General features: G+C 36.6%; 2 protein-coding genes across 2 annotated transcripts; both read right to left on the bottom strand.

The window, feature by feature from the left end:
- Positions 1-439: 439 nt before the first annotated feature.
- LOC124449259 (protein sidekick-2-like) lies at positions 440-18,675 on the bottom strand. Its single transcript, XM_047000198.1, has 24 exons — positions 18,600-18,675; positions 16,025-16,303; positions 15,394-15,699; positions 14,936-15,006; positions 14,009-14,243; positions 13,190-13,380; positions 13,073-13,124; positions 12,146-12,448; positions 11,154-11,557; positions 10,420-10,657; positions 9,775-9,890; positions 9,505-9,694; positions 8,715-9,020; positions 8,317-8,619; positions 7,679-7,749; positions 6,864-7,104; positions 5,865-5,971; positions 5,289-5,502; positions 3,910-4,194; positions 3,517-3,645; positions 2,996-3,181; positions 2,403-2,549; positions 1,902-2,019; positions 440-1,719 (listed from the first exon to the last, which is right to left on the bottom strand). Exons 1-24 carry the CDS (start codon positions 18,673-18,675, stop codon positions 969-971), a joined length of 5,319 nt encoding a protein of 1,772 aa, XP_046856154.1. The 3' UTR covers positions 440-968.
- Positions 18,675-26,408, bottom strand: LOC124449615 (contactin-5-like). The gene is made up of 5 exons (XM_047000552.1): positions 26,298-26,408; positions 25,510-25,621; positions 24,786-24,973; positions 20,773-21,078; positions 18,675-19,426 (listed from the first exon to the last, which is right to left on the bottom strand). Exons 1-5 carry the CDS (start codon positions 26,389-26,391, stop codon positions 19,029-19,031), a joined length of 1,098 nt encoding a protein of 365 aa, XP_046856508.1. The 5' UTR covers positions 26,392-26,408; the 3' UTR covers positions 18,675-19,028.
- Between the last annotated feature and the right edge of the window lie 1,568 nt (positions 26,409-27,976).

The raw sequence follows: 27,976 nt of genomic DNA, 5'->3' as shown, positions 1-27,976 counted from the left end.
TAACGTCAGTCAATTTCTACCTCGTTTTGTCAAATGTTGTTTAATATGACAACTAAAAAAAAGAAAACACAAAAATTAGAATGGCGAAATCTTCCCCCAGATTTACAAGCGATTTTCAAACGGATTTGGCTCCAACTGTTGAGAAAAAAGGCGCGAACACAAGAAAAGAGCTACACTATTAGTCAGGAGGGTTTTTTTTTACAGGGAGAAATACACAATCAGCAAAAACCATTTCATGTCAAAATACGTAAACCAACGTGGATTTCTTAAAAATTTGTTTAAAGAGTTCTGCATTATTAACAATTGTATTCAGAGCTCGGTGAATTCTGTACGCCTCTGCAGATAGCTACAATTAACCTCACTGAATAAGTCTTCATCCAATAAGATCACATCGAAAATTTCCGAACGTTTTAAGGTTTTGACTAATAGAGATAAATACTAATGAGCACCAAACTTTTAATTTTTATAAGTTTCATAAAAATATGTAGCTATTAAAAAGTATACCAAGCATCACAAACAAAAATTTATACATCCCAGTAGGACTTAAAATCTAATATAGATTTTTATCGCTGCTTCTTGAGAACTATTCAAGCATAGTCTACGCTTTTATAATATTACTTAAAATGTTTACCGAATCTATCAGCATTTAGAAGATCTTCGAGACAAGGCCTAACTTACAAAAAAGAGTGCGATGATTAAATATGGCGATTGAATATATACACAGCATACGTTAATTAATAAAAAAAATGCATATAACAAAACAGTTATTGCATTTTGTAAAGCTTAAATTTCAGGAATCCTGTTTAGATTTTGCATGGGTTTCTCTCATCTTTCCACTACACGATTTAGACCACATAAGCTACGATAAAACGCATGTCATAATTCCATGACATAATTCGATGTCAAAGTAGAAATATACTATAGTGTCCTACATAATACTACAATATACTTTAGTACACTACATAAAACTACACGAATGAAGCTGAAGGCTGATTCGATGAACCGTTGATTAACTGATATTTTCCAGACGAATCGTCCGATTGATAGTCGGGAGTGGGCGATTCAGCCCGAGCACTGCGGGTTAATGATACACGTTCGTCGTCCGAACGATACTCTGGTGGCAAACTAGGTTGACCCGACCCTAAATCGTCATCATCGTCGTCTTCGTGATAATTTGGAGGTCGGGAGCTGTCGTTCATCGCCTGCTCGAGGCTACGATATTTTCGTGGTTTCGGCTTTGGTTTGTAAGGCTGTTCAGGTTCTGTTCCAGTTGTTACCAACGCGCGTCTGAAGCTGTTAGATCTTGGATCACCCCGTTTTCGGCTGGCAACTTCGGAGCTTTCCGAACTTTCTGCGTCGTCATGATGAAACGCCGGCCGCCTGGTTGGAGGACGATATGGCATTGTATTTAGGTCATCATCCGAGTCAAAGTCGAGGACTGGTTCCGAACGTCCTTTGCCTTTGCTGGCAAATGTGGCGTAGGCTGGCGGAGGGGAATTAAATAGTTGTTGCGAGCCATAAAATTTCGGCCCCAAACGTTTGTCTTTCTCTCGAAAATCAGCCTCCATCTTTCTTTTCTTGGTTGAAATGTCATCAGAACTTGCATCACTTTCTATGTCTGACTTCGATTCCAAGCTGCTTGCTTCATCCTCTTCCTTCTCATCCTCCTTTTTATCATCCTCGTCTTCAGGTTCGCTCTCTTCCATTGCAAACAGAGGTCTGTAGAGAAGAACTCTTTAAAGAAAATTCTAACATTTTGGCAAACTTGCATGTGGAAATTTCTGTAGTTTAGCAACTTGCAGATAAACTGCACTGAAATCAAATAATCACTGTCGCGAATAGTCTCAAAGTACATTAATAAAATAAAACTGGGTTAGACGCTTTAAAATGAAATTACTTACTTCTCATCCTTGTGTGTACGACTGCTACCATTACTTAAGGTTTCTTCGTCATTAGGGTGTGATCGCATTCCATTTTTCGGTCGTACATCCATAGAAATGGGATGAGTAAGCGTCTTACCTATAACAAATAAACAAACGAGTGCTTGGTACATTGGTACAAGAAAATATTCATGGGTCCCAGAAAATTATGAAACTTGAAGTCAAAGCAAGGAGAAGGTCCAGCTTTTTGACTTTTTTCGAGTCTCCAGGAAATTAGTTTATATTATATTATATCCTTATATTATATCCTTGACCAGACGACAATTTCATAAGATATAAAATAAAAAATTATCCGAAAAAGGACATCTTGTAGCTAAAGTTAAATTCAATAAAAGTGTAAAAATTCGGTTTTATTTCAAAACCATCAGCAGACAAAATGATTTTCTTAAGATGATTTTAAATCTAACATGTTGCCATTTGGTGAGAAAAAACGTTGAATAAAACGTGATCAAGATGACTCACTTTGTGATCGCTGTCTTTTACAACAGCAGCAGCAGCAGATGATAATAAGGCACAAAAGCAAAATGAGAAATCCAATGACCGCCATTACAGATATGAACCAAACTTCTTCGTACACTGGAGCCGACTGCCTTGCGCTCTTCGCTATTCCTAAAATACAATCATTTTTAATCGTTTTGCCAGCGAAGCAGAGAAAATATAAGGAACTCTGTAAAATCTCTTAGCTAAAAATCAAATTGTCAACAAGTGACGAATTGATTTGTTGATACCACAAAGCATCGTTTACAAAAACTTGAGAAAAATCAGATGGGTACTTTTTGAATTCCGAATAAAATAGAAATGTTTAAGACGGTGTATATACGTGACAGGCTTAATATGAGGTTTTTAGTTTGATGACTTTCCAAGAAAATTGAAATGTCAACATGTTAATCGCATAAAACAAGACTATGTTTATTGGCACTTTAACATTCGTCATTGGTGACGAATAGGATAAGTAACCACATTTATGTACCAGTTGAAGTCAAAGTATGTTAGTATCCAATCCAACTGCATATTTTCGCACACCATTGTGCATTCTATCGCACTCTCTCACTAACCTGTCGAGACAGACGAAGAACTATCCCCAGGAATAGACAAACCAGCTTCGTTGCGTGTGATCATTCGAAACCAGTAAACGGTTAAAGCTTGTAAATTTTCCAATACCGCTGACCGTGTACCGTCGGTTCTGTTACGTACGGTTTGAGAAGGATTGAGATTCCAGCCGTTTCTCCAAGGATTTTTCTCTTTAAGTGAAAATAATCAAAAAATATCATTGTTGTCAGCAGCACATAGAGCGAAACAGAGAATAAAACGAGTGGATGGGGGTAATAGTGTGATCAATAACGTTTAGATAGGTACTATAGAAAACAATGGAACAGTAAAGTAGGGCACTCAAAAGTTGATTAATGGAAGTAATAATGAGAAAATGCAAATATGCAAGACACCAAAAAATACAATAAAGAACATGTAGGTGCAACAATAAGTTTTTGGGAACAACAACATTCCAAAATACAAATATGTGCAAAAAGAGTGCAAAATCATTCCTGTTATAAATAACACAATAAATCCTCCATTATACCAGACGAACTTCGATACTCCACAATATATTGAGTGATAGGTGTGTTTCCATCAAACTGATCGCGCCAAATTAGTATTACGTCATTACTTCGTGATGTTGCACTGACGATAGTAGGGGGGTCTGGTTTCGCTGAAAAATGGAAAATCAATAATTTGGTGCGAGTTAAGTCTAGAGCAAGAATAATTTTCAGTGAATTAAGCATGTTCTACATTGCAAAAGCTTTTGTTTACCACGAAAAGAAGGGAAAGTGTACACGTTTTTCTTGAGAAGTGAAGTTGAAAGGCTAGTGACAACAAATATTTCTCCAACAAATTTCCAACAAGAAATTTCCACGTAAAAGCAGTCGCAAAAACATTTTGGTGTTCAGTAACGAAATTGTCATCGTTTACTTACTTTTAACGGATTTAGTTTTAACTTCAAGAACTTTGGGAATGCCTTCGCCACGCGATGTCCTTGCGACAAGCCTAAATCTATAATTCGTGTTTGGCGTCAATGCCATGACTTGATGAGTATGTTCGTTACTTTTCTTGGTTATCGTCTGTCTCCGAATCAATCCAGTAAAAACAGTGAGAATGTAATCTGTAATTATCCCATTTGGCTCACACGGAGCTTCCCAGTAAAGATGAACTTGAGTGACGTATACACCATCAAAAACAAAAGTTGCAGGCGCACCTGGCACTAGTAAAATAGAAAAAGGTTCAGAACAGGCGTGTTCCATTCATTCCGTGAGTATTAAGGAAAGACGGGGATGGTGATGAAGGAAAATAGGGGTGGAATGAAAGACAGGTGAAAGGAGTGGAAATGGGGAAAGGAGGAAAGAATTAGTGAGAAGGATGGAGGATGGGAAATGGAATGAATAGGGGAAGGATGTGGTTGGAAGGAGGAAGGAGGGAGTGGAGGAGGAAAAGAGGGAAGTGGTGGGAAAGGAGGTTATGGTGGAAGGAGGGAAGTGAAAGGAAGGTTTGCCAGAGGGAGGAAGTGAAGGTCCATTGATCTCTGTTCCAGACTTGTTTCAGTCGTTTAAGTGCGAGTTAAAAACTAATGAGACAGACTTTAGTTGGTGGTAATGAAGACAAAATTATCATTTTTGTTGATAAATGATCTATAATATTTTGGTTATCATTACAAAAAATGACCATCAGACTTCTCTTGTGCTTTCTCATGTAGTTAATTAAATATTAGTCATTTAGGCTATTCGCGTACCTATTTTTAACTTTCTAGTGGTAGCGCAGTCATCGGTAGAGTGTAATCAAAATGCAAAGGCTAACATAAAGTATCGAGACTCAATAATACTGCGGCATGTACTGCAAATTTCGTTAGTTCAAAGGTGAAGGGGGCGCAAAATTTGCTTTGGCCCCCGCAGTCAAAATTGCACCACCACGCTACTGATTATGAGTGGCAGGGAAGGAGGAGTGTTAGTGATGGGGAAGGAGGATTATGAGTGGTAGGGAAAGAGCAGTGTTAGTGGTGAGGAAAGAGGATTATGAGTGGTGGGGAAAGAGGAATGTGAGTGGTGGGTAAGGAGGAATGTGACTGATGGGGAGGGAGGAATGTGAGTGGTGGGTAAGGAGGAATGTGAGTGGTGGGTAAGGAGGAATGTGAGTGGTGGGTAAGGAGGAATGGAGGATGATGAGAATGGCAAATGAAGAATATTTTGAAGAATCAAGAAGCACCAAAAATTACAATTTCTTCCCAAAAATAATTTCCAGTCACCCGGGAAGGACGGTTTTTTTGTTTAAAGCATTTACACAATCACGTCAAATAAATCTTACATCCTTCAGCAGTTGTGACACGTATACTATTGCTACGTTCACTATCCCCAGCGCTGTTAAAAGATTTCAGCACAACGACGTAAGACGTGTACATGCGCAGACCGCCGATCCTGCCGTTAGTCGACGTATTACTAAAATATGCGACACCAGGTTGTGGACTTTCGCATTGCACGCTCACGGCCCTGCGACGTCGAGAGGGAAGGTTGAAGTCCGCCTAGGTGAAAAATTTTTTAAGATATTGTAAGTTAGACAACTTAACATAGAAAGGGAAAATAGAAATGAAGAAAAAGCTTCTGTACATTCTGGGCAAACTGAAGTAGAAATTCAGAGGATAGTGAGAAAATGTCATCTTTGCAGTTCTTGCAAGTCATTTCTTCGTCTTTTACACTTAACTGAAGTGACTGATGCAAACAATTTAATTAATATTTGTTGAGTGAAAATTTCCATGAAAATATCACGGTGTTTTTTTTTCAGAAAATATTTTCGCTGATCTTGTGGTTACAGAAAATAAGATTTTATATGCTGCCTGGAGAAGGAACTGAGTCAGGACTTTTTGTTCAGAACGGTTAGTCCTACCTTGTATCCGAGTAAGGGAGTACTGGTTGATGTAGGAGGATCCCAGGATATGGTAATGGATGTTGGACCAGCATTAGGACTGCTATGAAGGACAGGTCGTGGAGGTACTACATAAAATCATAAGCAATATTATTTTAGCAATAGAAAAACGCAAGTCTGATCAGAAATCATAAAACAGTTGGTGAGCAATATTGAAATAAGTAATTCAATTTGTTCAAATTAACTAATTGTTTTACAAACTCTAACTATAGGCAATGATCCACACGTTCGAATTAAGGATTAATACCCTAGCCCTCACTTTCAAGTGTATTGTAAACACATACATCTAAAAAGAGATTGTCAAGAAGTACAAGAAGTACAATACGGTCTTGACGATTTCCTGAAGGCTAATTGTTAAAGTTAAAGTTAAAATCCGATTCACACGATACCGGTAGAGTTAGAAAACGGCGCTAAACTCCTACGGTGTGGGATCGTATTCAAACCGTCACAAAACTTAACTGGTGGGAACAGCGTGGGAACGGCCATTAAAATAAACGCAGGGAGTCTTCGGAGACGTTAAATGAACGGATATTACGTTTGTAGTATAACGACGTTTACTATATTATAGTCTTCGCCATATCATGAAATTTTTCAAGTCCCATCATAAAAAAGTTTTCTCCAACAGTATTTGCAAAAAGCCAACAAGGTTGGTGATATAAAGTGGCGCGAATATTTCTTTCAAAATTCTCTATCGTTATCAAATGGAACTATAGTTCATTTAAAGAAAGTGAGAAAAAAGAAACAAAACCGCGTTTACTGTATATACATGAAAACAAAATAAAGAATACAAGGAATAGACACTCGCGTCGGTGCCTTTACATTATGTTAGTCTGTTGGTTGAAAAATGGGACAAATCCCGATGAACTGGCTAGAATAATGACAGACGCGAGGCCCTTCTTTACAATCATTATTCAGTGAACACGTACACCAGAGTAGGGGAATGCTAGTGCATCCACTTACACCGAGCAGAAGTTCTTCTTGTTTCGATATAACTTGGTAGAGGATTATTATTTGAGTCGACGGCATGTAACTGTAGATCGTACAACGTGTACACTCTAAGTGACGCAAGCCGATACTCTCTGGATGCCGATGGGATGTTGAAGTTAATATAGTTTACGTTACTCAAGATATCTTCCTGGTGTAAACGATAGCCCAGGACGTACTTTACCACAGTCGCTTCAACGTCAACTGACAATGGAGGCTGAAAAAAAAAACCCATGGAATATAAACACCAAAACGTTAATGTTGATTTTTGTGCAAGGTTGGTTCAATCTCCATTGTGATTGGTTACATTAACACAAATAATTCTCAATGTCTTGCAAACCATGTACAACGACATTGAAAATTTCTGTGACGTATTTCTTAATGTGACAACTAAAAACTCAAAATGAATTATGGCGAAAGAATCTTTCTCGAGATTTGCAAGGGTTTCACAGACTGATTTGACGTGAGTTATTGAGAATAAGGTCATGAAAACACCACACTTTCAACTAGGAGACTTTACAACGTGTGTTTACGGGGGAAAGACAAAGCACGGAAAACTTGATGCTTTTCGTACACAATAGCTTGAAAGCGTCTGCATTTATAGTTGTATGATTAAACAATTATTGAATGCGACTTTTGCATGATATCAAGAATCATTCAGACCACCGTCAGTGCGAACAATTAATGATATCATGCTCATCCTCAAAACTATTACTCATTGATTTATTCTCATTTTTAATTGAGAAGATGTCGACTTTAAACATAAATACCAAGCAAATGTCATCAGTTACCTTCCAGGAAACCAAAAACGAGTTCGGCGTTGGTGACGTAATGCGAACGTCACGAGGACTTCCGGGAAGAGCTGCAAAAGTTTTAAGGAAAGTTATGAAAGTTTGACAATATGCATGGAACAAAGTAGAATGAATCGATAAATTGATCAATGAATCCATCAATCAATCAATAGATCTTTGAATCGACCAATCAGTTAATGAATAGATCATTGAACCAATCAATAATTAGATCAATTAACCACCCAAGGAACCTTTACAATTTGATATGAGCGAGTATCTTATTTGTAAAGCTAAGGCAGCTGTGAGTATTTTAGTTTATGTGATGTAAACGTTTCTTTTTTTCAGTATTTTGGTTCAAATGAAGTGTAAAGACAAATGTTAGTAAGGGAAAAAATAGAGCGGTGAGCCAGCCCAACATTTTAATCCTGCGTTGCAATTTTGTCGCAAAATTATTAATTATATATTTAATTCCATTTATTGTTTTTCCAATGTTTAAACACAGAAATATCGTAGTATGCATTGTAGGAGTACAAAACGAGCTGGCTTTGCCACTGATAAATAATGCTTTCCATTATCATTAAAAAGCAACATCATCTATCAACGAACAATGGCATGTGAATTAATTTGGCATCACTTACATTTACTTAATGTCCTCACAAAAGGCGATGGAAGACTAGGGAGACTGTCCCCAGCATCGTTGGTCGCCGTGATTTCAAAGCTGAAAAGTTGACTAGATTCTAGTCCCCAGACAACCGTTTGCTTTGAGTCACCAGAGAGGGGTTTCGGATATCTTTCCCATGCTCCTTCTCCTTTGCGGTATTGCAGGGTGAAATATCTTATTGGCTGGTCGCGACGTTTACCAACAGCCCATCTAACCAGAATCGAGCGCCATGTGATATGGGAATCTTTGATTGGTAAAATGAGGGGTCTAGATGGCTTTTCTGAAATTAAACAATGTCAAAATTTTAAATTTAAAGGATAGATACTTTCAACTCATCAATGTGAAATCCAGGGAAACAGAAAATTTTTATCCTACCGTCAATGTTTCCACCTTGAGTTGTGAATATTTGTCCCACAGCTTTTTCTCCCCAACCTCCACCGACAGTGAATGCAGCAACTTCGAAGATATAGTATCTTTCACGGGAGAGATCAATCACTGTGTCAGTGTATTTTGTTCCAACAAGAGAAGGTCTAACGATAGGTGGGGATGTATCGTCACGCAATCGATATGAGACTCGATACTTCGTTATATTGCCTCCTGTCATTTCCGGTAATCCCCAATTCACAACGACAACAGAGGGAGTTATGGTCGGGAAGCGCAACTGGCTAGGAGGTCCAGGTTCTAGGATGAAAATCATTTTATGATCGATCAACATGTAGTCTCTTGAGGAAATGTTTTTCTTTGATGTTTTGTCAGTAATTCATTTGTCAATGTTAAGAAAGAACACATGAAGAAAACTTTGTTTAGAAAATATTCGCTATTTCCGTTGTTCCCACAGATTTTCCTCTCCCCAACGTGGAAACTGAAATTGCTTCCATAATTTCTATCAAATTCAAGATAATTTGATATTATGCTGAAAAGTGAATTTCTCAATGTTTTCCAGTTTTTGTAAAACAACCGAAAACTACACGGAAACAATCGAAAACGTGACGGAAACGACCAACATCGTCAAGAAAAATAAACTATCCATGGACAGAAAACCAAAACATGTACGGAAAACAACCAAAAACTTAACGGGAAGCAACCTAAAAAAGGACGACAAAGCCAGGAAGGTAAAGCACTTACACCGCTTCCTACAAATGCCTAAACTAAGGTGTGCACTTACTGCTTTCCAACGTCATAGGATAAGGTTTAAGCCTGTCACTCATCTTGCCATCTCCAATTCGGGTATAAGCAAGAATTCTTACATCATACTTGGAGTAGCCCAGCAGTTTCCCCAGTGTGTACTGTTTCACATTGTTCACGTTGATTTCCTTGAATTCTTGAGGCGCGTACTTTACTAGACGGTAAAATATCTGCAAGAAAACCATAAAAGAAAATACTTGCATAAAAACAGCACAATGTGAAAAATTCTCTTAATTATTCTTGAAGGTACCTTATATCCAAGTATAACACCATTTCTTCCCTCTTCATCTACCTCATCCCAGGTTATTGAGATACTCGATCCGGATTGGGCAATGGCCCGAATCTTTGAGGGCGGGAGGTCAGGTACTTGTATCATAAAACAAAAAAGAAGATATCTTATAAGATTATTCAGAAAATTTGAAATCTATAAGCTAACATTCATCTGCAATTGGCAAACAACCGACACCATTTGTTAAAATGTTAGTATCGTTAATAATGGCGTTTAAGACGATATCCAGAGACGAAATAAATATTCAAGGAAATAAGAAAAAAGCTAAAGAAAACAAACCAAAATGATTTTGTTATGTACAATAGAAGAATATATAAGTGTATAAATGAAAAGATGCTGAATTTAAAGATGCCAAATAAGAAGCTTTAAGAAAAACCAAAAAGAATACATACGACCGTATCGCATCGTATACAGCTTTATTTGTTTGCTCAGGATCCAGTGGCAATTTACGGAAACTGACCTCAACATTTTTCAATGAGCCCTGCTCAATCATATCTGGGGTGGGACTCCGCGATAAAATGGGAGCCCGCGATAAATTTCTCGTGCCCCTACTCCGCTCTTATCCAAATTCCACCCCCCCATATCGACAAAAGAAGCATAATTTACCATGTTCCTGTGTTTGACCGATGACAACAGGAGTTCTAGGACTTTCACCGCGCTCGTTGACGGTCTTCATCGTTATTTCGTACATGGTAAATTTACTTAAGGAAAACAGTCTGCTTTGCCGAGCATTTCCACGAATTCCGCTCTGCACAACCTTTGTAAAATTATTTCGTTCACCCTGCTCTTGAAGTTCGATCGTATACTTGATAAAGGGGCTGTTCCAAGTCTCTCGTGGGGGAGGCTGAAAAAAAACATGTAGCTTTTGCTTACACAATAAATCCTATAAGTTGAGATATTACATCAATGATTCAGGTGATTGAAACAGGGGTCAGTTAGTAAAATTGACAGCACACACTGTGTATTGTCGAGTTTAAAGAGTTTTCAACTGTTCTACTGAATGTGTTTAGCTTTTCAAGTTGTAAATGTTTACAATCACACAGGCAATGCAGACATGTTCCGTATACGTTTAAAAAATTTTCTTAAAGGGTGCCAAAAGCTCGCGGTGTACTTTGCAAAGAAAGAAATTTGAAGTACTCCACAACAGCCAGCTAGTTTCAGTCCTGCTATATAAATTTCAGATCAACATCAATATCCATTCCAAAGGAAATCTTTTGTTTTCACAGTGAGCAAACACATAAAATTCACATAGCAGAACTGGTTAAAAAAAATCGTTTCAATGTCAATATGTAAAGCATCGTAAAGAAAAACTGGAGTCCAGTTAAAAGTCGCAAACTCACCGTCCACGTTAATGTCAACTCCCCAGGATAGCGTGGGGGGTTAACTCGTAGGTTCAATGGTGGTGACTCGGGTGCTGCTTGCTGTGTCGTAATTTCCCCCGATATTGCACTGAAGTCACTAGCAGCAACCTTGTTCCAAGCTTTTACTCGGAAACGATATGTCGTGAATGGCCGTAAGCTCCCAATGATCACCGGTGGGAGATTATGATATTTGTATGGATCAATGACAACGAGCACGTCAAACCACAAGGAGTCGCGATTCTTTGCAAAGCCGGTTTCATTGTTCCCTTGAACGAGGTACTTCGTGATAGGCGAATTTCCTTTGAATCCCTCGCGCCATGTTAGCTTAAGTGTCGTAGCGTTGGTTTCAAGGGAACGAAGATTGCTTGGAGGCCCAGGTTGAACTGCAAAAAAACCAAAATGAAAATTAATGAAACACAACATTCAGTTCCTTTATTTAAATGAATGTCACCCTGTTTATGGAGAGCATGCCAAGCATATGTCCGTATAACAAAGCTCACTCACACTCACGCACATTGAGTGCGCAATAAAAATCACACTCTATTTAATCATTGGCAAAGTCATTTGCCATCTAAGGCAGGATTTTCTCCGAGATATTTCAAATCAAGCAATTAGTTGAGTGAAATTGCGGTCTTCGAATAATTATGAAGTGATTTCAAAGCTCTACTCATTTTTGTTTTTATCTAATTTACTTATAAAAACACGGCGCACAGTGAGCCTGTGAATTGTTATTTTAAAATGGAACTCAAATTTCACTGCTATTGTGCAAGCCACAGCTAAAGTATAGCACGTAAAAAAGCGGTGGCAAATTCTTTAATGAACACAATTATTTAAATATTAATAATAACAAACTAAAATAAATGAAAATAAAAATAAATGATCAAAAATATTAATTAATTTAAAAAAATTTCAGCATACTTAAACATTTTTAAAGGCAACAAATAATCGATTGTGTATGTTAATTAACAAACCTGCCACATCTTGAGTACGTCCTTGAATTCTTGCCGACTTGCTGACGCCAGCATTTGTCTTTGCTGCAACCTCAATTATATAACTCGATCTAGAGTCTAAATTTGTGATACCAGCCTGAAGGGCATTACCCGCAACCTCATCAGTCATTGGGTTACCGATCGGCGTACCGAATTGATCAACTTTCCAATACTTAACCGTGTAGCCAATAAGAACGCCGTTCACTTCACGTGGTCGTAACCAGTTTACGCTAATTGTATCAGAGAATTGATCGACGATCTGCAACCGTTGCGGAGCACTGGGAACTAAAATGAAACGAGCCGCATTTTGTATATGTACGTTGACAAGGCTAATTATTAAATCGGGACCACAGCATGTAAGAAGTAACATAACGAATGCATTGAAAAGTTGAAGAATCCAAGGATAGTCATTGGGGTAAATATGAAACTGATTGTTCTTTGAATAAACATGCTATACATGCATAAAGCTCAAATTTACACTTGTTATGACGTAACACAATTTTACACTTGAATGGAGGTATAATCTCGATTATTAACTTAATGGTGTTATGACCTTTAGCCAAGTGTAGAAAGATAACCCCGGTTGATATAGCAACTTCAAATTTTGGCTATAGGTGGCTTATTAACTGTAGTCAATGAGAATAGCGTGTTTTCACACCTGACGTCACAGTGACGTCGATAGAAACGCACTAGAGAGCTGAAGTGTAGCAAAATCGCGGCAAATTGTTTCGGCCACAGTTAAACTATACTTGATAAATGAATGTGGGACACTCTATAAAGTACCTTACTATCCCATCTACTCCAAATGCAACAAGTAAGAAGAAAAACACGTGAGACAATCAATAAAGTACCTTACTATTCCATGCATTTTTAATGCAGCAAGCAAAAAGAACTAAGAGAATCACCTACCATCTTCTGTTGTCCTAACTTGTACTTCATTCGAGTATGAGCTGCCCCAACACTATTCTTCGCACTTACGGAGAAGATGTATTGAGTGTAAGTCTTTAGATTTGTCACATTATGTACTTGGGTGAACGTTGAGGGATCGCGAGATGCAAATAGCCGTTGTTCAATTTCAGTATTAAACTCACGCACGAGAACAGTATACCCAGAGAGTTGTCCGTTCCAGTCCTGTTGAGGTGGGTCGTCCCATTGCAGTAGTACAGAACGAGACGAGACGTTTAGTACGAGGAGATTTCGGGGAGGGCTGCTGGGAACTGAAAAAGAATAAATTTTAGTTACAAGAAACAATTTCCATAAGTTTGTATCGTGTGTGGATAATTTTCCAAGCTTATTTCGGGAATTTTTCCAGACTATTGATGTATCATGACAACCTTGACAAACTTTAGTCAAAATACTCCGCCATTGAGTTAGTCCACTGAACTAACTCTTAGTTAGAGCACAACAGATCTGCTCATATATCAAAATACTAATCTTCGTTTTCATTAACTGGATATACATAAAAATAAATTTGGAGAAATGCTGCGCGATGATAATGTACAAACAAAGAATCTCATCCGATAGTAATATAAATCAAATGTGAAAAAAAGCACTACCTCTTGGTGAAAGTTAATGATTTGACAATTTTTCGGAATCCTTAATAAAAGTTTATTAAAATCGTACGCAGGGTGAAACTAAAACGGAGAGTGGGCCCGGGGGGGTAGGTGTTAAATATTTATAGATTCATCTCTGCACGGCTGGTTTCCTTTGATAAAGGTTTGTATTGTATCGTTTCATCGTTTAACATATTTCTTTCTTTGTGTTGATTCCCTTGTTTATTTTCAGAATAGTTCTCAGGCCCCTTTGTCTATTCAGATAACTTACAAAGCTCAATGACCAACTTACCTTCTTCTTTAGTTCGAAGCACAACTGGATCGCTGAATGGGCCACCACCAGCGTCGTTAAACATCTGAACTTTAACTTCATATCGTGAGTTAGAAAACAGATTTTGAATCAAGTATTTCCTCTTGCTTGCAGGCGTTACTCTATGTGTGGTGAATGTACCAGACTTGACGCCAGCGTGCTTCCATGATACGTAATACCCACGTAGCACACCATTGTGGGTATAGGCAGGTGGCGCCTACATAATGCATTAAGTAATGAAGTAAGCAACTGATACATTGAAAAGAAAAAAAATGTTGATTTCTTATGTACCATCCTCACTATGACATAAGTATAATGAGATCAAGTACATTGATTTCTTAAGTACCATCTTCACTACGACATAAGTATAATGAGATCAAGTACATTGATTTCTTATGTACCATCCTCACTATGACATAAATATAAGGAGATCAAGTACATTGATTTCTTATGTACCATCTTCACTATGACATAAATATAAGGAGATCAAGTACATTGATTTCTAATGTACCATCTTCACTATGACTTAAGTATAAAGAGATGAAGTACATTGATTTCTTATGTACCATCCTCACTATGACATAAATATAAGGAGATCAAGTACATTGATTTCTAATGTACCATCTTCACTATGACTTAAGTATAAAGAGATCAAGTACATTGATTTCTTAAGTACCATCCTCGCAATAGCATAAGTATAAAGAGATCAAGTACATCGATTTCTTATGTACCATCCTCACAATGACATAAGTATAAAGAGATCAAGTACATCGATTTCTTAGGTACCATCCTCAAAATGACATAAGTATAAAGAGATCAAGTACATTGATTTCTTATGTACTATCTCACTTTAGCATAAGCATGAAAAAATGCAATTACATCGTATATGTAACCTCAGCTATCGCTCACCTCCCAGGTAACCTCAATGCTGGTTTTCGTTCTTGAAAGTCCTCTAACTTGTTGAAGCTTATAAGACGGAGCTAGAAAAGTGGAGACAGGTGATATTGTACAAATTGCATTACACGTTTCCTTAAAATCATGATTGCCATCATGGTATAAATTATATAATACACAAGGCAATTTTCTCTATAGACAAGAAATGTCTTACTAAGGAAGAGTTCCAATGGAAATTAGACTCTTCCCCTGAAAGTGACCTTCGGACAATATGGGCTTGTTTTGAGAATGATCTAATTGTAGTTAAGATCTCACCAAGGGACAAATCTTATGATAATTGGAGTGAGTAAAATAAAAACAATCTGTCTTCCTGATGTTATCGAATAAAATTCCTGTATACTTAAGCATAATTCCTACATATGTCTAATGAGATGAACAAATCTAAGGATGCGATCTCATGTTCAGTGGCCTACCTGCTTCGCGAGTTTTAATTTGTTTTGAGTAATAGCTCCAAGGACTATTTCCGACTGAGTTGACAGCTCTAATACGAAACTGATAGTACGTGTTAGGAGCAAGGCCTGGAACTTGGTATCTCTTGATCGTTCCAGACACTATCACATCATTCCTCAAGGTTCTCTCTGTCCCGTTTACCGGCACTTTAATGCCAATTTTAAAATGATGTATTGCACTGTTGCCATCGTCACCGGCACTCCATTGTAGGACGACTGAATCAGGGCGTATGTCGGACACTTTCGGAGCAGTTGTTGCAAAAGGAGGAGCTGAAAGAAAAAACTTGCGTGACATGGAAGCACAAAACTTCACCACTTAGTTACTCATTTGTCTAGACATTGAGAAACTGGGCACTTATCTTAAGACGGATCATAAGATTTTCCACTGAAGGTGGGGTACAAAAATAGAGGGATGCATCCATGCAATTTTTAACATTAAAATATTTGACAAGACTTGAAAGCATTTAGAATCTTTGATGTTGCATCACATGGTGTGGATATTGAGAATTATCAAGCATTGTATACAATAACTTTATTCGGTAACAACGTTCAGATCTACTGGACAAACATATCATAGCAGGAAACCAAAACGTACCTTGAACTTTCAGTTCGATAGTGGTGGAGTAATCGCCGACAGACGATGATGAATCGCAACGATAGACACCATTATCCCTTTGGAATACATCACGTATAGTGAGCCGACCTTCGCTGTCAATGCTGCGTCTTGAGTCATCTCTAAGTATCTGTTGACCTCTAAAATACCAACGATACGTGACGTTGACTTTCTTATCATAACGGACACCACAGTAGAGATATGGATGGTTGCCTAAGGACGCAAACACCGTGACGGACTTATTTACGACAACGGTCGGAGCTGGAGAGAGAAAGAAATGTGGTCACATATCTGTTTCCTTTTTCAAGAGATGCATGTGTGCGTGCATGTGATATCTTACCCTACGTTTCCTGTGGGTTTGAAAACGGCGCAAAAAGTAATAGAACTGGATTGCGCTTATACTGCACCGGAGAGGAATTGTTTGAAAACTTCACTTTTTATGGAGCGATACGACCACACTTTTTAAACGTGGTCGAACAAAAACGGAGCGCTACGCAGTGTCGTATGAACAGCCAGCAGTTGATATTTTGCTGTTTTTTAGATACCAGTTCTCTTCAATTCGTCACGCGTTGTGGTGCATAATTGAAAATGGTGAACATTGTAAGTTTTCGAAAGCTTCCAATGACAAATTCCGTCGTAATTTTAAAAATCAACGTCTTTTATGACTTATGACTACAGTTATAAAAATCTAGCAATGTGAAGACGAAAAATGACGTCATTCTATCACAAAAAACTAACGAATTTTGACACTTGACGGCAAGAGACATTATGTGAAAACATGGCAAAACTGTAGAGGAATTCAACGGGTAAACGCAGTCAAATTTTACGGTCACTTCTTCGCTTCGAAGTAGTGTAAACGTAGTCGTAGCTCATGTGCTGGCGTGAATACATTTGAACCAGAACACACACAACTTTTTCCTTGGATAGTTCAAAAAATCTTTAAAGTGACACAGGTTTCACATGCTTCTTAATGCTTGTAATCTTCCTAAAGTTTCGTAATCTTGACTATTCTTATGAATTAGTTCTAGTTGTTTTCATACACAAGATACTAAACTGAAAAATTCTTGTTTTTCTTAATACTTTCCTGTTATTAAAGAAATTCTCAGATTTCCAATGAAACAAGATAAAAGTAATTAAAGAGCATGACTTAATTGGATTGAAATCTCTCATTAGCTTCATGTTGAGCTTTAGCTTTACGATGATAGAATTTTTAAGTTCACGTTTGGTGAGCATTTTATCTACTTTTGTATTTCTTTTTGGTTACGCATTTGGTACATTACTATTCTAGAGCACATATATTCTTAAATCAAGACGTGAATCTTAATTAATATCACGATCCTTAACTAAGACGTGATTCTTTAAGTGCCGATGAAACGAAAATTTGGCAAGTTAAATTATGTTTACAAAAATCAGAACTTTTGAAATGACAATGCACTTTATAAAACAGTAAATGCATATCTGTTTTTATTCCCGTGATATTGACGTTTTTGTTATTTCCAATTAATCCAACTTGTGACGTCATATTGCATAATGGCTCCCACAATGTTTCAAATACTCTTCAGTTTTGTGACAACTTTAGGTTGATACCAGTAGGCAACATTTTTTACCATTAACAACATGTCACAATGAAGGGAACTCTGTCTTTGTAAAGTAAATTATAGGTAAATATACCGAATAATTTTAGTTCTCATTATGCAATGTGACGTCAAAAGTTAAATAAATTGGATAAAGCAAGAACCTCAACATCTAAAGAATGAAAAGTGATATGCATGAACTGGTTTAGAATGTCCATTGTCATTTTAAAATATCTCTTCAATAAAAGTATTACTCAGATAGCAAAAATTTTGTTGCATAGGCACTTTAAGACAATCCATGAATATAATTCTTAAGTTAACATTTTATCAATGGTAGGGTAGAATTTTGATCAGATAATGGATTCTGGGTTTCTCGAAAATCGAAATGGAATTACGTACAATCACAAACACGAGAGCAACCTATAGTCAAACTCATAAATTGTTAACGTAACAATGTAAAGTTGTTCGGTTTTAGATAATGTAAAAAACATGTGCTCTCCTATTTAAAGATCCTAAAGTTGGGCCTAAACATTTCCCGACACTGCAAGATAACGTCTTGCACATTTTTGCCTTTTCTAAAAGATTCGTGTTATAGATATCAATCAAAATCATTTTATTACCTGACACACTCTCTCCAACTCTTACAAATTTTGCTCAAATTAATCAATGTCTTATCTTTCACATTCGCGCCATCCCTTACAAATTTTCGTTCCCACTTATGCATTTTCATCGCGCCTTAAACGCTCTCACCATTTGCTCTCTGACACGCTCTCACCATTTGCTCTCTGACACGCTCTCACCATTTGCTTTCTGACACGCTCTCACCATTTGCTCTCTGACACGCTCTCACCATTTGCTCTCTGATGCTTCACCATTTGTTTCTGATTGCTTCACCATTTGTTTCTGACACGCTTCACCATTTGTTTCTGACGTTTCAATTTCTTTCTGACACTTTCACCATTTGTTTTCTGACAAGCTCTCACCATTTGCTCTCTGATTTCTGACAAGCTCTCTCTCTGACAAGCTCTCACCATTTGCTCTCTGACACGCTCTCACCATTTGCTCTCTGACAAGGTCTCATCATTTGCTCTCTGACACGCTCTCACCATTTGCTCTCTGACAAGCTCTCACCATTTGCTATCTGACAAGCCGTCTCCTACTACTCTGAGAAGCATTGCTACAATTATTTCTAATAAACTCTAACCGTGCCTGAAATACTTTGACTTTCCCTGGGACATGTTTTTATGCATTATACATTCTTATTTTCCCTCCTAATTAGTAATACATACATCGTTACACTACGACACATCGTGTGCCTTTATTAGCTTAAAGTACTTGTGATCCAAAATAACCGCCTCGTATCCCATCTTATGATCATCCTATACATTAGTTCACAGCTTTCTACGGTAACTTTATCCAATGAAAAAATGAAACTTTTCTAACGCAGTTCCCTTTTTTTCGGCCACCCCCATGAAATCTAAAATCGTGTTCATTCTATAATTCGAGTCCGAAAATTCAATACACTCACCAACTAGTTCCAATCTTCCAAAAGATTTGTGAGTGTCCGCTGGGTTCGGGCCATTCGAAGCCACACAGGCGTATTGCCCAGCGTCACTTGCTCGCACTGTTTGGATTATGTACGTTCCATTCTTACCATTATTACGAGGGTTGACAGACGGAAGTTCGTTACCGTTTTTCTCCCATTTATACGTTATTGGTGGAGAGCCCCTGGCTCTGCATTCTATCTTGGCAGTACGGCCAAGTACGGCATACACGACCCCCGGTCCATAGTAAATATAAGGCGCCGAGCCTACGAAATTAAAAGTATGGGAAAACCATAAGAAATTCCACTAAATTCTAATACAATAATAAATGAAATGAGGTGAAAAGGAACTTAAACATACACATTACTAATAGAAAAACTACCGAGACAAATGACCGTTATGTTTTTTCTGCCATACAGCAATGGGTGCAAAACATTGAAAAGAATATAATAACTGTTACTTCATGTCAAAATTTGAAACCAAACATTCAACTAGTCCCAATCTTTCCAGACGCCGTCCAAAGAAAGTTCAATTACGACGTTTAGCTAAAAAACACTTTACCCTAAACACGCCTGTGTGGGGATAAAATCTGGCTTCATCTATGTAAAGGCGTGTTTATCTAAACGTACAGCAGCATTACAGTTATATATTCATTGACTTGAATCACAGGTAGACTTCAAAAACGTCCAAGTGAGGTTCAAATCGTTTAAACAAATTTAACGTTATAGAAATGAAGATACATACAGAGTTGATGAGAGAAATAAAGGGAGTATGGCCCAAGACTCCAAACCATTAGTCCAACTGTTACTTATTTGTCAAACATTTTTCAAACGTGAATCAGCAAAGAGCACTGTCCCAAACAACCACAAACGAATTAAATGCAGTTTCTGATGCGCGATGTTTTAGTATTTAAAGGCTAAAGTGAAAAGGTCACGTTGGCCTGCATAGAGGTAGAGAGTGCCGTAATTGCTCGCACACCAGCAAGTGCTCGTCCATTGAGTACGAAGGCAAACCAAGTTAAGACTTTTCTGATCCATCAAAATAATGGTCTTTGTATTTCTCATGTGCTGACTGTCAGTGACTGACTCGCCATGAAATTTGCCATGTTGGCGAACATTTGGAAAAAATGAATTTCACAGGGCACATGTAAATATCAGGGACAAAATTTAGCTTCTCAAACTGAACATCTTCCATTATTAGGAAAATGACTTGGAGAAGGTTTAATAGTAAGGTGTAAGCGTCAGGTTAGCCCTATTTGTTATCTGGTTCTAACGTCATTGTATTGTGTGTACAGGAAATGTGTTGGTGTCAATTGTTTATTGTCATTGTGAATTAGTGTGAAATGTAATGTTTTTAGTTGTGATGTGTGATTTGTGTGATGTTTGTTGTGATGTGTTGTGTCGAAACGTCAGTCAACAGCAACAAAAACAGTCCTTCTCAGGACTATACCAACCTAGACGATCTACATTTACAAGCATGTAACGATACTCCCGGGTTCAAACCATTTACTTTAGTAAAGTGTCTTTCAATATTTTGCAAGTCCGGACGTATGGTTGCAAGAAAAAGCTCGAAAAAGATCCAATACAATAGCGTGCTTATTCATAACACTTACCAACAACATTGACGGAGGTATACGCCATATTACGTCCGCCAGTGTTAACTGCGAAGCATTGATACATCCCACTATCCGTGCCTTTCTTCAATGCCGTTACATTCAGAGTGAAGTTTCGGTAATCAGTAAACACCCTTGACGTCATACGTGTTCGAGAATTTTGCGACAATTTCACACCATTTCTGTACCAGTTGAGAGAGAAACCAACGTTACTAAACATTCCAGTTACCATACATGTCAGCGTTATGTAGCTTCCAATGTGGCCGATTTGATTGGTCGGTTCAATGGCTTTAATAACAGGTTGCTCTGCATATACAATGCAATAAACGTAGGATTAATACACACAACATTTTTTTGTGCAACATCTTCAGTGTGACATAAGTATAATGAGATTAAGTAGATTAATTTCTTATGTAATTTCCTCACTATGACATAAGTATAATGAGATTAAGTACATTAACTTCATATGTACCATCCTCACTATGACATAAGTATAAGGAGATCAAGTACATTAACTTCATATGTACCATCCTCACTATGACATAACTATAAGGAGATCAAGTACATTAATTTCTTATGTAATTTCCTCACTATGACATAAGTATAATGAGATTAAGTACATTAACTTCATATGTACCATCCTCACTATGACATAAGTATAAGGAGATCAAGTACATTAACTTCATATGTACCATCCTCACTATGACATAAGTATAAGGAGATCAAGTACGTTAATTTCTTATGTAATTTCCTCACTATGACATAAGTATAAGGAGATCAAGTACATTAATTTCTTACGTAATTTCCTCACTATGACATAAGTATAAGGAGATCAAGTACATTAATTTCTTATGTAATTTCCTCACTATGACATAAGTATAAGGAGATCAAGTACATTAATTTCTTATGTAATTTCCTCACTATGACATAAGTATAAGGAGATCAAGTACATTGATTTCTTATGTACCATCCTCACTATGACATAAGTATAAGGAGATCAAGTACATTCAATTCTTATGTACCATCCTCACTATGACATAAGTATAAAGAGATCAAGTACATTCATTTCTTATGTACCATCCTCACTATGACATAAGTATAAGGAGATCAAGTACATTGATTTCTTGTGTACCATCCTCACTATGACATAAGTATAAGGAGATCAAATACATTCATTTCTTGTGTACCATCCTCACTATGACATAAGTATAAGGAGATCAAGTACATTCAATTCTTATGTACCATCCTCACTATGACATAAGTATAAGGAGATCAAGTACATTGATTTCTTATGTACCATCCTCACTATAACATAAGTATAAGGAGATCAAGTACATTAATTTCTTGTGTACCATCCTCTCTATGGCATAAGCATAAGAAGATCAAGTACATAGATTTCTTATGTACCATCTTCACTATGACATAAGTATAAGGAGATCAAGTACATTAACTTCATATGCACCATCCTCACTATGACATAAGTATAAGGAGATCAAGTACATTCAATTCTTGTGTACCATCCTCACTATGACATAAGTATAAGGAGATCAAGTACATTGATTTCTTATGTACCATCCTCACTATAACATAAGTATAAGGAGATCAAGTACATTAATTTCTTGTGTACCATCCTCTCTATGGCATAAGCATAAGAAGATCAAGTACATAGATTTCTTATGTACCATCTTCACTATGACATAAGTATAAGGAGATCAAGTACATTAATTTCTTATGTAATTTCCTCACTATGACATAAGTATAATGAGATTAAGTACATCAACTTCATATGTACCATCCTCACTATGACATAAGTATAAGGAGATCAAGTACATTAATTTCTTATGTAATTTCCTCACTATGACATAAGTATAATGAGATTAAGTACATTAACTTCATATGTACCATCCTCACTATGACATAAGTATAAGGAGATCAAGTACATTAACTTCATATGTACCATCCTCACTATGACATAAGTATAAGGAGATCAAGTACATTAATTTCTTACGTAATTTCCTCACTATGACATAAGTATAAGGAGATCAAGTACATTAATTTCTTATGTAATTTCCTCACTACGACATAAGTATAAGGAGATCAAGTACATTAATTTCTTATGTAATTTCCTCACTATGACATAAGTATAAGGAGATCAAGTACATTGATTTCTTATGTACCATCGTCACTATGACATAAGTATAAGGAGATCAAGTACATTCAATTCTTATGTACCATCCTCACTATGACATAAGTATAAAGAGATCAAGTACATACATTTCTTATGTACCATCCTCACTATGACATAAGTATAAGGAGATCAAGTACATTGATTTCTTGCGTACCATCCTCACTATGACATAAGTATAAGGAGATCAAATACATTCATTTCTTGTGTACCATCCTCACTATGACATAAGTATAAAGAGATCAAGTACATTCATTTCTTATGTACCATCCTCACTATGACATAAGTATAAGGAGATCAAGTACATTGATTTCTTGTGTACCATCCTCACTATGACATAAGTATAAGGAGATCAAATACATTCATTTCTTGTGTACCATCCTCACTATGACATAAGTATAAGGAGATCAAGTACATTCAATTCTTATGTACCATCCTCACTATGACATAAGTATAAGGAGATCAAGTACATTGATTTCTTATGTACCATCCTCACTATAACATAAGTATAAGGAGATCAAGTACATTAATTTCTTGTGTACCATCCTCTCTATGGCATAAGCATAAGAAGATCAAGTACATAGATTTCTTATGTACCATCTTCACTATGACATAAGTATAAGGAGATCAAGTACATTCAATTCTTATGTACCATCCTCACTATGACATAAGTATAAGGAGATCAAGTACATTGATTTCTTATGTACATCCTCACTATAACATAAGTATAAGGAGATCAAGTACATTAATTTCTTGTGTACCATCCTCTCTATGGCATAAGCATAAGAAGATCAAGTACATAGATTTCTTATGTACCATCTTCACTATGACATAAGTATAAGGAGATCAAGTACATTAATTTCTTATGTAATTTCCTCACTATGACATAAGTATAATGAGATTAAGTACATTAACTTCATATGTACCATCCTCACTATGACATAAGTATAAGGAGATCAAGTACATTAACTTCATATGTACCATCCTCACTATGACATAAGTATAAGGAGATCAAGTACATTAATTTCTTCTGTAATTTCCTCACTATGACATAAGTATAATGAGATTAAGTACATTAACTTCATATGTACCATCCTCACTATGACATAAGTATAAGGAGATCAAGTACATTAACTTCATATGTACCATCCTCACTATGACATAAGTATAAGGAGATCAAGTACATTAATTTCTTATGTAATTTCCTCACTATGACATAAGTATAAGGAGATCAAGTACATTAATTTCTTACGTAATTTCCTCACTATGACATAAGTATAAGGAGATCAAGTACATTAATTTCTTATGTAATTTCCTCACTATGACATAAGTATAAGGAGATCAAGTAAATTAATTTCTTATGTAATTTCCTCACTATGACATAAGTATAAGGAGATCAAGTACATTGATTTCTTATGTACCATCCTCACTATGACATAAGTATAAGGAGATCAAGTACATTCAATTGTTATGTACCATCCTCACTATGACATAAGTATAAAGAGATCAAGTACATTAATTTCTTGTGTACCATCCTCTCTATGATATAAGCATAAGAAGATCAAGTACATAGATTTCTTATGTACCATCTTCACTATGACATAAGTATAAAGAGATTATATACATTGATTTCTCATGTACCATCCTCACTATGACATAAGTATAAGGAAATCAAGTACATAGATTTCTTACGTACCATCCTCACTATGACATAAGTATAAGGAGATCAATGCACAACTACGAAATGTAACTGTCATACTCTACATTCACGAGTTATTAAGTCATTTTACTACCATACATCATCTCACATCGTGATATCATATCTTACCAATAACAGTCAGGGTTGCTGTTGGAAAGTTGCTACCAGTTGCTCTACTATAGGCACATTGATATATTCCACTATCCTGTTTATTTAAGTTCTTAATCGTGAGCCTTTTGTTGTGATCGGAAATTACATATTTCTGACTTTTAACCAAACGGCGATCTCCTTTCTTCCACGTGATCACGGGCATTGGTCTAAAAACAAAGATCTACCTCTAGGTACATTTACGAAACACGTCTTGATTTATTCGACCTCCCCCCAGGATTGAAATAACACGTTTCAACTTCGGTGAATGAATTCTTGGGAACTTAAGCACGTGGAAGGTGGATACAAATTTGAATCGGGGAAATTTCAGCATGTGGAAGGTGGATACAAGTTTGAATCAGAGGAACTTCAGCATGTGGAAGGTGGATACAAGTTTGAATCAGAGGAACTTCAGCATGTGGAAGGTGGATACAAGTTTGAACCGGTAAAACTTCAGCATGTGGAAGGTGGATACAAGTTTGAATCGGGGAACTTCAGCATGTGGAAGGTGGATACAAGTTTGAATCGGGGGAACTTCAGCATGTGGAAGTTGGATACAAGTTTGAACCGGTAAAACTTCAGCATGTGGAAGGTGGATACAAGTTTGAATCGGGGGAACTTCAGCATGTGGAAGGTGGATACAAGTTTGAACCGGGGATTAAAAAATGTACAAATGTACTTTAGTATAATGAAACAAAATACTAACTTTCCCGTAACAAAACATTCAAATGTAGCTTCGCTTTCTCTTTGCAATCCAATTGTCTGACTTCTTGGACCCAACATCGCTGACCCATAGATGTTGTCTGCACCACTGTTGGCTAAACAAAGAAAACAAGCTTTAAGTTGAACTGTAAACAAATCAGAATTCCAATTTGTTCTTGGAAATACAAACAACGAGCAATGCATTTCATGCGACGTTCTTTAAATGAGTACGTATGATTATGAACTTGCAAAACTTATTAAGCTATTATATAATAGCAACACCAATACCATGTAATCTACTACACAAATCCACAAACCAAACATTATTTAATATGAACAAAACCAAATACACAAGTTTTACGGTAAAGGCACGTGAAAGTTCTGAAAATTCAGAAAACTGAAACTCGAAAAAGGTTGAAAAGAAAAATAGCGTACATTAACTCTACTTAAAAATTTCGATGGACTGAACTAGCCCTAAAGGCTTAAAAAGGGTCACTACATACACCACCAAATCAACTTGTATGAATCCATTATTGTACGACAATGAAAGCTATAATCTTCGTGTTATAAACTTTTAGGCCGGAGTCATTTTGGAGGGTTTTGAGCAAATTTTTGAAAAAAGTCAAACTTTTTATTGAAAATGTATTGAGTCGTTTTGATTGGATAATTGACGTTCTGCAATAAGTACAGAACACACCGGTGAGCAAAATAATCGTTTTAGACGAAAGTGCCAAAATTAAAAAAAGATTACTTAAGCAAAAAGGTTAGTAGCGTGACGTATTACATACGTACCTGACACTTGCAGAGTGATTGTTTCCCTAGATTGTGTTAAGGAGCCCAGTTGCATTTCCACCGTATACTCCCCTGCATCACTAGGGCTCAACATAGCAATATATATGTCGCCTTTTTGACTTATCCGTTCATTCTCAGCAATTGCTTCGTTATTGAATTTCAATATAAACCGTGGTTTTGGATATATGGAATGAGTATAATCGGTGAACACGTATTTCCATCCTTCATATTGTGTACCCAGTCTTGTAACGCCTGTTTTCTTGAAACCGCTTACATCTACGAAGTATGAAATAATGGAAACGAGTTAGATCATGCAATATCAATACAATATCCGCGCATATAGCAATGTAACTCAAGCAGTTGGTATTTTGCAATGATTCGAGCGAGAAAGTTCTTTATCATGAGTTAAAATAACGTGTTTACGAAACGAAAACTTTGATATTTACATTATACTTTTAGTGAACAGAGCATTTTGAAATGTAGCAGACTTTCATTCTCAAGATATTGAACTTTATTGAAGTTAATTTACGCTACTTGCAGCACTAAATGACAACAGCTTGAATAATCAGTTTCATTTGCTGATATGATATTACAGGCAGGCTGAATGCCCTTCGTTGTAAAATATTGATAGTATAAATTATATTTATAATCATACCATTAAGACTGTTGGTGTTCTGTTTACTGGCGTGTCGATATCTTTAGTAAAAGCATATTTAAAGTCCCGGCATTTATTTATTTATTTATTTAAGGATATTTAGCTACAGAAGATAAAACATATTATTAGTGATACTGTTTTTCACATGTGTCATCTTTAACAAACAAGAAATCAATAATAATTGAAATTACTACAAGCTAAATATTTAAAACTAACTAAAATGTTCGTGCAACAGTGGGTTAAAGGTTTAAAGGTCTTCGACGTCCACAAAAAGCTGGTTATATACCTTAGAGCTTGCAAATCGAAAGGATTGTCTAATGAACTCTAGTTTTACTTTAGCCAGCCTGACCACAACAAAATGTCAACCTGGACGATCAACTTCTAAAAACATGTAGCGATACTCCCAAATTGAATCTACTGATTTTTGGTGTAAAATTCTGCCGTTCAAAACTAAATTTGCCACGAAAATAAAAAACAAAGGATATTTGAAAAAATTTTGACCACTTATTATGCAATATGACGCCACTGGACAATGTAAATTGCACATATAAAAAATTCCCTGGCTATCTTGAGATTGAAATAAAGGTGCGCGTCAACTGTTTTAGAAAGTATACAGTTAATTTAGTAGCTTCTTGTTGACAAAAAATACATGAAAACGAAACAACTGCAACTTTACGCATCCAAATGGACGTGACAAACACGGGAAGGTGATGTAAGTTAAAACATTTCATATATTAACTACGTCGACTACGTGAACGCAAATCCGGAAGTGACTCTGGCGTTTATCACCTATGACAATCCTTGAAAGCATTTTTAGGGGCCGATTACATGGAGCAATTTCAACCCGTGATGAGTTTCAGCCCAGTTGGCCGGTTGTGTGATTACATGGCCAATTTCAGCCAGGTGTTTGACCCATAGATATAATAAACATAGATTGCTGGCCCAGTGAACTCCATATATATATATATATATATCCTACCGTACATCCTGTGTCCCAAGTGCAGGAATCACCATTTTACTATGG

Source organism: Xenia sp. Carnegie-2017, unplaced genomic scaffold (genome assembly GCF_021976095.1).
Source record: "Xenia sp. Carnegie-2017 unplaced genomic scaffold, XeniaSp_v1 HiC_scaffold_23, whole genome shotgun sequence".
Lineage (NCBI taxonomy): Eukaryota > Metazoa > Cnidaria > Anthozoa > Malacalcyonacea > Xeniidae > Xenia > Xenia sp. Carnegie-2017.
The sequence above is the reverse complement of the archived record's forward strand: the minus strand, read 5'-3'. Positions and strand labels throughout refer to the sequence as shown.